Source organism: Vulpes vulpes, chromosome 13 (assembly GCF_048418805.1).
Source record: "Vulpes vulpes isolate BD-2025 chromosome 13, VulVul3, whole genome shotgun sequence".
Lineage (NCBI taxonomy): Eukaryota > Metazoa > Chordata > Mammalia > Carnivora > Canidae > Vulpes > Vulpes vulpes.
The window spans coordinates 74,178,952-74,192,115 of NC_132792.1; the positions used below are offsets into that span (position 1 = coordinate 74,178,952).

Sequence of the window (13,164 nt, forward strand, 5' to 3'; positions counted from 1 at the left end):
AACAGATCTGTCACTTTGGACTTTATAAATGCTGTTTATTGCTGTAGCAGTTCTCTAAATTCTCTAGTTTACTAAGGAAGCTCATGATACTTATAAATACAGGTAATTGAATGTGTATAGTAGGGATCTTCCAGATCATAGAAAAAGCAGGTGCTAAATAAAATAGGATTTGACTACTTTGTAGAAAAATCACTTTATTATGGTCCAGTTTGTAATGATAGACCATCTTTTCCCTCTTAAACTCTAAAATGAATTTCCAGCTTAGCCATGGAAGGTGTTAAGCTATAATACTGGCTAAATTTTAAGATATGCCAAACTTTATCAGAGAAGCATTTTGAAATATGATTACACACAGGATTTCCTTTCTTCGTGCATTCAACAAATGGAAATAAAGTTGCAAGAAACCCTTCTGACCCTAGGGTGTTGATGTTTAATAGCTGGATTCAAGAGGACAGGCTACATATGCACCATGAGGACTAGAAGAATGGGCTAAATAATAAAAGAGGATGGCAATTTTCCCCAGGGCAAATAAAGAATTGATTGATTTTGATATTTCACATACTTACAGACTTAACCACTACACTCTTCTAATCATTGTCAGAAAATGACATCCTAGAAACAATGAATTCCAATTCAGTTTTTGAAAGAGGATATGAAAATAGATGTAGGGGCACCTGGATGGCTCAGCAGTTGAGCACCTGCCTTTAGCCCAGGGCATGATCCTGGAGTCCCAGGATCGATTCCGCATCCGGCTCCCTGCATGGAGCCTGCTTCTCTCTCTGCCTGTGTCTCTCATGAATAAATAAATAAAGTCTTAAAAAAGAAAAGAAAAAGATAGATGTAGGTTTTCCAGGAAGGAGTTCCTGTAGATGAATGTGTACTAATGCCATGGAAGAAAGGATCCACCAGTGTCGGGAGATTAATTTGTGCAACAAATAGAGGGGAGAGTGGGAGAAAATTAAAGTAGCCTTGTAGGAGGGCTCCTTCTTTCTTTGTTTCTTTTATTTTCTAAAGCAGATTTTGCTTATGTAATGAAAGACTGTCTCTGAACCATCTAGTCTACTCATTTTTGAGGGCTGGATGACACTCCCCATCAAGACTCTTGGATCACCAAGAGGAGTGTTTTAATAATCTCCTGAATCAGAGCTGAATGGCAGCCGTAATTTAAAGTGTTGTGTTTGTGGAGAATGCTCAGTGAAGGAAATCAGGCATCAATTGCGTTAGAACATATCCACCTGGATGAGAAATTTCAGCTAATGCCTCTGATTTTCTTTCCGGTTTCTTTTTGGTTAAGGGCTCAGATTCTGGAAGCAAACTGCCTGGGATTGAATCTTGATTTCATGATTTATGGACAGGATCCTTTTGGAGACATTACTTAGATTTCTGTGCCCCAATGTCCTCATCTGCAAAATAGCGATAAATAATAGTGCCTACCTCCTAGGAGTTTTCCAGATCTGATTAGTACATGGAAAGCAAGAAATTCACAGTCTGCTTATTACTACTATTATAATCACTAAGTTACTGTAATGGCTACAATAGGAACAGAATTATTCTTAACAAAAAGAATACAAAGAAAACTCAAGTTTAGATATTAGAGCAAACTCTATAATTACAACAGCCTTGAGACGTTAGAACATGTGCCACAGAAAGCTAGGGCCTTCAAATATTGATACAAAAAAAAAGACTACTTTGTAGAAAAATCACTTTATTATGGTGGATGTGCAAACTGCTGTGATTATTTAATGTGAACGTCTCAGTGAGTTTTGAGATAAATCTATATCTGTGAAACTATCACCTCATCAAGACCACAGACTTCTGTCACCTCCTAAAGTTTCTTCCTGCCCGGTTTATTATTATTTTTCTTGTGTAATAAGAAAATTTAACATAAGATCTACACTCTCAGCAAACTTTGAGTATGCAGTACAGCATGCTTAGCTATAAAACCTCTGCTGCATAGATCTATAGAATTTACTTACTTGCAGAGCTGAAATTTGTACCCTTTGACCACTGCCTCCCATCCCTTCCACCCCAAGTTCCTGGAAACCACAATTCTACTCTCTGCTTCTATGAGCTTGATTATTTTAGATTCCATATATAAGGGAGATCATATAGTATTTGTTTTTATGTGTCTGGCTTATTTAATTTAGCATAATTTTCACCAGGTCTATCCATGTTGCCACAAATAGCAGGATTTCTTTCTTTTTAAAGCCTGAATAATATTCCATTGTGTGTATGTATATACACACTGTATACCACATTTTCTTTATCCATTCATCCATTGGTGGACATTTGTGGGTTTTTTTTTACATATCTTGGCTATTGTAAATAATGCTGCAATGAACATGAGAGTGCAGATATCATCGAGATATTGATTTCATTTCCTTTGGATATATACTGAGAAATGGAATTGCTGGATTATATGATAGTTCTATTTTTAGCTTTTTGAGGAACTTCCATACTGTTTCCAGAGTGGCTGCATCAATTTGAATTCCCACCAACAGGAGTTCCCTTTTCTCCACATCCTTGCCAACAATTATTATTTTTTTTTTAATAATAGCACTCTAGCAGGTATGAGGTGATATCTCATTGTGGTTTTTATTGGCACTTCTCCGATGATTAGTGGTGTTGAGCACCTTTTTATAATCCTGTTGGTAGTTTGTATGTCTTCTTTGGAGAAATGTCTATTTCAGTTCTATGTCCATTTTAAATCAGGTTATTTGCTTTTCTGTTATTGAGTTATATGATTTCCTTATATATTTTAGTTATTAACCCCTTATCAGATACATGATTTGCATATTTTGTTTCCATTCTGTATGTTGCCTTTTCATTTTGTTGGTTGTTTCCTTCTCTGTGCAGGAAGTTTTTTGGTTTGTTTTGGGTTTGTTTTTGTTTGTTGTTGTTTTTAGTTCGAATTAGTTTGACATAATCTCACTCATTTATTTTTGGTTCTATTGCTTGTGCATTTGGCATCATATCCAAAAAAAATTATTGCCAAGACCAGTTTCAAGAAGCTTTTCCCTTACATTATCTTCTAGAAATTTTATGGTTTTATTTACATTAAGTCTTTAATCCATTTTCAGTTGATTTTTATGGATGGTGTAAGATAAAGGCCTAATTTCATTCTTTTGCATGTGGATACCCCATTTTCCCAGCACCATTTATTGAAGAACTTATTCTTTCCCCATTTTCTATTTGTGGTACCCTTATTGAAGATTTCTTGACTAGCATATGTGTGGGTTTATTTATGGCCTCTGTCTTCCATCCCATTGGAATATGTGTCTGTTTTTTATGCCAGCATCAGACTGTTTTGATTATTATTGCTTTGTAATATAATTTGATATCAGGAAGTGTGATACTTCCAGCTTTGTTCTTGCTTGAGATTACTTTAACTGTTCAGTCTTTTTTGTGGTTCCGTATGAATTTAAGCTTTCTTTCTTTCTTTCTTTCTTTCTTTCTTTCTTTCTTTCTTCTTTCTTTCATTCATTCTTCTTTCTTTCTTTCTTTCTTTCTTTCTTTCTTTCTTTCTTCCTTCTTTCTTTCTTTCTTTCTTTCTTTCTTTCTTTCTTTTCTTCTTTCTTTCTTTCTTATTTCCTTCCTTTTTTCTTTCTTTCTTTCCTTCTTCTTTTTTTAATTTTTATTTTTTTGAGAGACATAAAGTGAGTTCAGGGTGGGGAGGAGCAGAGGGAGAGGAAGAGAGAGAATCTTAAGCAGGCTCCACACTCAGTGTGGACACAGAGCTCAATATCACAACCCTGAGATCATGACCTGAGCCGAAATCAAGAGTTGTACATTTAACTAACTTAGCCACCCAAGAACCCCTGAGAATTATTTTTTTCTATTGCATTGAAAAGTGCCATTGGGTTTTGATAGAGGTTGCACTGAATTTGTACATAGTTTTGTGTAGTATAGACATTTTAACAATGTTATTTTCCCTGATCCATGAACATACGATATCTTTCTATTTATTTGTATCTTCTTAAATTCCTTTTATTTCAATGTTTTACAGTTATCAGTATACAGATATTTTAGATTTATTTAAAGATTTATTTCTAAGTGTTTTATTCTTTTTGTTGATAACATAAATGGTATTGTTTTATTTGTTTTTCAGATAGCTTATTGTTAGTGTATAGAAATGCAGCTGATTTTTGTATATTGATTTGAATTCTTTTTTTAAAAAGATTTTATTTATTCATTCATGTTCATTCATGATATATATCATATATATATCATGATATATATATTTCATTAATGATATATATATATATATATATATATATATATAGAGAGAGAGAGAGAGAGAGAGAGAGAGAGAGAGGCAGAGACACAGGCAGAGGGAGAAGCAGGCTCCCATGCCGGGAGCCCGACGCGGGACTCGACCCCGGGACTCCAGAATCTTGCGCTGGGCCAAAGGCAAGCACTGAACTACTGAGCCACCCAGGGATCCCCTGATTTTGAATTCTACAACTTTACTGAATTCGTTTTTTCTAATAGTGTCTTAGTGGAGTTTTAGGGTTTTCTATACATAAGATTGTGTTATCTCCAAAGAATTTTATGTCTGATTTGGATGCCTTTTATTTCTTTTCTTGCCTAAGTGCTCTGGCTAAGACTTCCAATACTATGTTGAATAAAACTGGTGAGAGTGAGTATCTTTGCCTTGTTCCTGATGTTAGAGGAAAAGTTTTCAATCTTTCACTGTTGAGCAGGGTGTTCCTCTGGGCTTGTCATATATGGCCTTTATTACACTGAGATACATTCCTTCTATACTGACCATGTTGAGAATTTTAATCCTGAATACATGTTGGATTTTTGTCAAAGGTTTCCTATTGAGATGATCTTATGATCTTTAATCTTTCATTTTATTAATGTGACATATCACATTGTTTGATTTGTGAACCATACTTGCATCCCAGGGATAAATCTCACTTGATTATGATATATGATTCTTTTCGTGTACTATTGAATTTGGTTTGCTAGTGTAGTAGGACTTTTGCATGTCTGTTCATCAGAGATATTGTGGTGCCCTTTTCTGGTTTTGCTATCAGGGTAATTCTGGCTTGTAAAATGAGTTTGGAAGCGTACCTTCTTCAACTTTTGAAAAAGCTTACAATAGATTGATATCCTTTTTAAATGCTTGATCAAACTCACCAGTGAAACAATCTGGCACTTGGTTTTTCTTTGTAGTAGTCTTTTTTTTTTTTTTTTCTTATGTAGTCTCAATCTATCTGTTATTAGTCTATCATATTTTTTAATTTCCTTATAATTCAGTCTTATAGGTTGTATGTTTCTAGGAATTTATCAATTTCTTCTAGCTTATCCAATTTGTTGACATGTAATTGTGTATAGTAGTCTTTTATGATCCTTTGTATTTTGTGTTATCAGTTTTAATATCTTTTTTTTCATTTAGTCTTATATCTTTTTTTTCTTAGTCTAAGAGTTTGGATTTGTTTATCTTTTCAAAAAACCAATTTTTTTTCTACTATTTTTCTGGTCTCTACTTCATTTATTTCTGTTCTGTTTATTATTCCCTTCCTTCTACTAACTTTGGACTTTGTTCTTTTTTTTTTTAGTTCCTTAATATGTAAAGTTAGGTTATTTATTTGAGTTTTTTTTTTAATGTAGGTGGTTATCACTATAAACTTCACTAAGAATGGCTTTTGCTACATCCCATAGTTTTGGTATATTGTATTTCTTTTGTCATTCAACTCAAGCATTTATATATATATATAGATATATAGATATATAGATATTTAATAATTGTTACATTCTTTTGATGACTTGGCTTTTTTATCATTATATTGTGACTTTCTTTGCCTCTTATGACAGTTTCTAAGTTGAAGCCAGTTTTGTCTGATATAAGTATAGCTACTTCTGCTCTCTTTTGATTTATATTCACATGGAATATATTTTTCTATCCTCACTTTCAACCTATGTGTGTCATTAAAGCTAAAGATGCATTCTTTTTCCTGAAAGAGAACATTTAATAGAAATAGTACATGTTGACTTGAATTTCCTTGATGATTGCCTCAGTACTCTCTTTTCTCTTTGTTGGTATAATCTTAGCTTCATTGGCATATATGGAGGATATTTCTAACTCTAACACTGAATGCTTTCCAAGGTCTTGTAAAAGTAGCTGTAGTTTATTTTGCCCATTCAGCAAATATTTATTGAGCTCCTACTACATGAAAGACAATTTGTTCAAGAGGAAGCTGATTAAACATCAGCTCTTATATTGCCTTACTTATCTTAGCAGATTGCTCTTCCATAATAACTACTGTAATCAGTATCCATTTTCAAGGGTTTCCATGTGGTATTCATTTATTCACTTATTCAACAATTTGTACTCCTGAAGCACCTCATGCTCTTATTTAAGGATTTATATTCCTTAAGTATCTTATGTTCTTGCCACCCTATGTAGCAGGGATTATATATTAGATAAAGCAAGCTGGGTGTCCACCCTATGGTAGTTTGATTCTGGATGGAGAGAAAAATGTCAGGAAGGGTAACATATTTTTGCAGAAGAGCTTCTGTCTAGCTTCTGTCATTATATAATGATTTTAAAATAAGGTAAATATAATATATATAGAGAAAATAAGTTGCAAGGGTGAGGACTATTCAAATGGATCAGACTCTGTATGAATGTCTCTGATGTGGCATTTAAGCTGAGGCCAACGTCGAGAAAGAGACAATGTTGAAATATACAAAAGTAAAGCATGGAAAAGACAAAACAAAACTAGACGTGCTCCCTATCTTCACTAGATTCAATAGACAAATCAAGTCTAGATTAGTATGTTTTTTAAATTCAGATTTTTTTCAATGTGTACCTGTCAAAAGCTGTTTAATAAGTACTTTTTTTATCAATGATAATAGTGATGATTTTTTAAAAATTATTTTAACTCTTAGTATTCCCATAAAACATTAAAAGCAGAAATTAAAAGAGATGCTTGCTTGTTTTTAATAGTCTTCATGTAATAGTACTTTAAACAATTATTTATTTTTTTTTAGAGAATCAAAAAATCGAGTTATTCTGGAAGTTTGTGTTTACTAATGAAAGGTTTGATCTGGTATCTAGTTGATAAAAGATATATTTATAAGATAATCATCTTTATTAATTGGCCAAAATGATTATATTCTTTCTTTTTTACAGTATGCTTAATTGAAATTCTAAGATGATATATTTTGTTTTTACTAAGAGGTATTTGACCAAAATCACATTAAAATGTTTAGAAAACACAAATAGAGCTGTTTCACTACTTAAAAAAATATCTTGTTCTATTTTTGAAGTGGATTTTCCCAATATCAGAAGAAAATATTGTCATTATAAAAATTTTATTCTTATTATTTTTCATGATTACTTTACCTGTAAAGAAGGATCAGGACAAAGAGTTTGCATGGTCTGTGCTCAATGACTGCTCAGAGGGAAGGGGAAAAATGCGGGCTGGCTGATGCTTGGGGAGAAAGGGAGCCCCCCACAGTGGTGAGCAGGCTCTCAATGAAGTGTCATAAAAGTGCTTATCCTGAGTCTCTGTTCTTTTTGATCTATGCTCTTTCCAATATGAAGGTCATTACAAAGGGAATACTATCAATCAAAGAGAAGCAGAGCAAATAACACAATTTTCCAAGTTATCATATAAAATATTTGTTTTGTCTGTTAGATAGTGTTGTTAAAAATGAAAAGTCTGTTTCATTTATGAATTTTCTTGATGATGGTGCTAATGAGCATGGTTTTCTTCCTCCTTTTTCTCCTTTTCCTTATTCTGTTTTTTTCTTTCCTTTTCTTCCTCTTTCTCCTTCTCCAAAAGTTTACTCATGTCTCAACAACACCCTCTAGTCAACCAATGCCATTAAGTCACAATTCCTGGGTCATATTTAAAGATTTATTTGTTTGTTTATTTATTTATTTATTTATTTATTTATTTATTTATTTATTCATGACAGAGAGAGAGAGGCAGAGACACAGGCAGAGGAAGAAGCAGGCTCCATGCAGGAAGCCCAACATGGGACTCGGTCCCGGGTCTCAGGATCACGCCCTGGGCTGAAGGCAGTACTAAACCACTGAGCCACCCATGCTGCCCAGACACACTTTATATAAATTTTTACTGACCCAAATAGTACTTTCTTGTAAATCACTTGATTTTTTTCATACAAGTTGGTTTTTGTTAAATTGAATGGCTAGATTTGAAATATTTAGTCACTTATTACAAATAGATACTAGCTTTTATTGCCAGAGCCATAGGTCTGGGAGAATTGTTAATTAATGGAAATGCAAGTAAGGCTTAATGCTATAAATTACCAATTTAGCTCTTCTGAAAGTCATCCATATCAAACGGTTTCCACAACTACATAATTTATATTGCTAGCTAGCTTTATGTATTCCATAGCATTGTATACATTACCAATAAATGGTGACTTTCTAGCTTCATTGATCTAAGCACAGATAGTCTGGTTAATATATACAGCATCCATTCCTAATTTGGTGGGATGTTTCAGGTACTGTCATCTTACCATAATTGGACTTTTGTACCCAAACATATTAAAACTCACTTTTAGAATATTTTGCAGCCACCATAATAAGAATAGATTTTCTTTTTGTGCTTCTGTTTGTTTTGTTCACCTTGTTTAGACGTGGATGTCATCGAGTGCTCCTTGCAATTCCCAGATGATGATTACTCCTGGTGGGACCTCTTCATGAAGATCTGTGTCTTCATCTTTGCCTTTGTGATCCCTGTCCTCATCATCATCATCTGCTACACCCTGATGATCCTACGTTTGAAGAGTGTCCGACTCCTTTCTGGCTCCCGAGAGAAAGATCGCAACCTTCGTCGGATCACCAGGCTGGTCCTTGTCGTGGTGGCAGTCTTTATCATCTGTTGGACACCCATTCACATTTTCATCCTTGTGGAAGCTCTGGGGAATGCCTCTCACAGCACAGCTGCCCTCTCCAGCTATTACTTCTGCATTGCCTTGGGATACACCAACAGCAGTCTGAACCCCATTCTCTATGCCTTTCTTGATGAAAACTTCAAGCGGTGTTTCAGGGACTTCTGCTTTCCAATTAAGATGAGGATGGAGCGACAGAGCACTAGTAGAGTCAGAAATACAGTTCAGGATCCTGCTTACATGAGGGATGTTGATGGGCTAAATAAACCAGTATGACTAGTCGTGGAGATGTCTTCTTACAGTTCTTCAGGAAGAGAAGAGTTTAATGATCTCGGGTTAACTCAGATTAGTACTGAAGTCTAATATGGAAAGATAGAATTTTTAACAAACTTTTAGAAATCTCATGGTCTGAAGTCATAAGATGCAGACTGGGTCTGCCACCCGGGTCAGTGGAAGCATCAAGGTTGTAGGGATGGAGTACAAAAGAATCGAGTAAGCAAATACAGCCCCTTTCTAAGGCAGGGAAGAAAGGCTGACTCCCAGTTCCTTTGGTGAACAAAGAAACAACCCTTTTTCTTCTGGTCACCTAGATTTAGTTCAGGACCCATCTGCTGTGGCTTTCCCATGCAGTGTGGTTCCAAAAGCTCTGTTTAGAAAAAAGGACAAGAAAAAAAAATATTGGTTTTAGAGCTTAGTGGGCATCTCATCCAGATGCTCTACATTGATAACAACACCCTGAATAAAAACAAAAACCATTTCCAGGGCACACGTCCAGCTCACTTTATGCTGTGTGGACACACATGTAGTGTGGCTGTGTGGTGACAATTCTGGTTTAGATATGGCTTGGGCCTACACCTTAGGTGTCTGATGTTCATGTATAATAGGAAATTATCTTGATATTTATGAAGTTATTTAAACATGCAAAGGTGGTTTCCAACATAGCTTAATTTCTTAAAAGGCACAGTTTGTTTTGCAGCATGCTATTCAGATACATAATTTCATAATAACGCATGTCCTTATGTCAAGAAATATAAAGTGATTCAAATAGCATTGAAAGTATCTATAGTTTCATCTGTAAATAATAGGATACATGCAAATAAAGACTGGGTTTGCCTCTCATATGGGCACTTTCCCGAGGACACACTAACAATATCCCCTGAGTTACTGACAGTTGATGTGGAAACATTTTGTGGCAACTGAGCTTCTCTCTGGGAATCAGCCAGGCGCCGTCTCTTTCAGACACTAAGCACCAGTTAGTCCTTCAGTGGTGCTCCTAACTCATGTGTTAATCAATCACGAAATATTTCACTCATTCCCAGGTTGTTAACTTGGCAGAATCTAATTTATATGCAGCATCTCTTCATGAATATATAGCTGTTACCAAATTCTCTCTATCCTTGGATGGAGGGCATTTGACTCATCATGTTGATCTTGGGCTAGGATTTTGTCACTTTTGGCAGAAAGTAGAAATGTTCCTAATCGTAGGCTGAACAAGGACATTATGTCACCCGTGGTGCTTGGACATACCTTGCACTGTATTCTGAAGAGCATTCCAGTTGAGGATAATGCCATGAGCAGCATATTTAGGATAATTTGTCTAAAAATTCCAGATGATATATTAATTTCTTCATCTTTCTCCTGAAACTTATGATTTCAGAGGTAATGGCTTTTTTTCTGTAATTTACCTGGGTAGAAAAAAGAGATAATTTAGAAATAACACCAGTTTCTTCTCTTCTTTAAGCCTATATGTTCTCAGGGCAGCATCCCCTGGAATTTAATGGGAAAATCAAATGTATAGACCTACCTACTCATAGACATCATTACACCTATAATTTATGTTCACTGTGTACTTTCTATCTTGTGTGTTCTTTCTCTTCTTTTGGAAACAAACCTTGCATTGAAGGCTTCATATGCGGCTTAAGAATTTTACTATGATGATGTTTGTCTACATTCCAGATTTTCATGGCACTTAACAGATGACTTAAGGCAGAAAGGCAGGGTTCTTCTTTTTTTTTTAAATAAATTTATTTTTTATTGGTGTTCAATTTACCAACATACAGAATAACACCCAGTGCTCATCCCGTCAAGTGCCCCCCTCAGTGCCCGTCACCCAGTCACCCCCATCCCCCACTCTCCTCCCCTTCCACCACCCCTAGTTCATTTCCCAGAGTTAGGAGTCTTTATGTTCTGTCTCCCTTCCTGATATTTCCTACACATTTCTTCTGAATGAACCCAAAGTGCTCTTTTGAGCATTTCTTAAATTCCACTGATTTTCTTTGGTGTTCTTGTATTCTTATAACTAATGTAGATAGGAATGGCTTTAAATATTGGTTGGCATTCCCCTCATGGTTATAAATCTTGGCTATCACACAGAAGGGATATTTATACAGAGAGTAATTTCAGGTACAAGCCATACTGATGTGAGAAATATAAAAATCTCTTTATTGAACAGTAAGACCCAAAGGATTTTTTTGAAGGATTCTTATGCAGTGCAAAAATATGCAATTGTGAAATGGAATTATGGTAATTATAGTAATGGATTCTCTTTCAGTTAGCACCCCATGTATCCTTATGGCATTTGTTGCCATTATTGGAGTCTAAACTTTAGCCAGATTATCCTGCATGTCTTTATATCTAAGTTTGCAGCCCAAGGAGAGAGAGAAGTAGCTCTGAGTGCCCATGAGAGATGTTCTAAGTTTCTCTATTATTGTGAACACCAATTTCTTCAAACTGGAAGAGGAGAGAGGGTGGCTTTGTAATTTCAGGGCACTGCTTTAAGGAATGAAAAAGTGAATGATATATGTTAGAGAAAATACCACTTACACAAAAGTATTAATTTGTCAAAAGTGTGTATGTGTGCACACATGCACATGCACGTGTAAGTGAGTGTATGTGGCTATGTGTGCATAAAATGTATGTGTGCTTGTGTGATAATGTAGGCATTCATATGTGAAATTGTGAGCGAATGTTTTTCTATATATGCATTATGTATGTGCATGCATGTATGTGTGTGAATACATGTGTGAGATTGTGTATGTATATGTGAGTACACGTTTGAGCATGTGAGTATGCATGAGTATTTGTGTGTGATCATGTATGCATGTATGCATGAGTATGACTATATGTGTGTGCATGTGTGTGATTATGTGCGCATATGCATGCATGTGTGTGTGTGAGATTAGGTTTGTCTGTGTCCCATGTCTTGATATTCCTGCTGTCTCATCACAGCAGGGAGGGCACACTGTTTGCTGTGTCTTTTTGAGACCAGAACTGTGTGTATCTAACCTCAAGATCAACTCGACATAAATTCCATATTTCCACCCTGATGACTTCTGGAAGCTAAGATCTAGTGAGGGATGGTAAAAAGATACAGAGAAAGGTAGCAGCCATACAGGAGGCAGCAATGAGGATGAAAACACATAATTCTAACTCGGGAGAGACTGGCATTAATGTCTCAGAAATACTGTTAAGAGTCTAAGAACATCCCCTATGCAAAGAGGTTAAGTCAAAACTCAAAGCATAATGCTAAAAAAGAAACACAGTTTGGAAAGGTAGTTTTGAAAAAAAATCAAGGAATATTCATATAAATCTTAAGAAAGTGGTTCTATTCTATGATGCAAATACAAGTTACTAAATCTATAGAGCCATTATTGGACAATTTATAGATGTTTCATCTAGTATAATGAGATGAATAACTGGAATAAAAGGAATACATTGGCTGGCTCTAAATTAGACCTTCTTAAGAAGAAAACTCTGATAAGGCTGTAAGTCCATCCAATGAGATTTGTTTTCTAAACAAGAGCTGTTTGGAAGAATCAGTATAAATATGAAAATCCCATTCCCAAAGGGCATAAACCTGTTTGCTCTTAGGCAGTTTTCTTCTCTGAAACAAAATTATACTCATATATTCTTTATTGTGTATTATTTTTATCTTGAACTTTTGGAAGTTGACAACTATGCATTGTATATAAGATTGTGTATCTTGCAGTAAAATAAAAATTGCACCTGCTCCAAACACAGCGTTGATTACTGTGGTAGATCATTTATTGTTTAATGGCTTTGATGATGCTGCACTTCAGCAAGAACAATGTTAACTGTTTTTAATTTTGAGTTTCTCAAAATTAAAAACAGTCTCTGATTTTCATCCATGAAAATGTCGTGGATAATTAATGGAATGGAACAAAACATGTAAGAATCTAAACCATGATCTTAAATTCCAAAACCTACCAATAACTAAGGAAAATTCACATCTTTCCACAGTTATGCTGTCAAGATCCATAATCAATG

The 13,164-nt window shown here is 35.0% G+C and overlaps 1 protein-coding gene across 1 annotated transcript in view; it reads left to right on the plus strand.

The window, feature by feature from the left end:
• OPRK1 (opioid receptor kappa 1) overlaps nucleotides 1–12,896 on the plus strand; it is a 31,013-nt gene extending 18,117 nt beyond the window's left edge. The window contains exon 4 of the mRNA XM_026011396.2: nucleotides 8,621–12,896. Within this exon, the coding sequence (XP_025867181.1) occupies nucleotides 8,621–9,153 (533 nt within the window). The 3' untranslated portion in view covers nucleotides 9,154–12,896. The remainder of the gene's footprint in view (nucleotides 1–8,620) is intronic.
• Nucleotides 12,897–13,164: the final 268 nt, after the last annotated feature.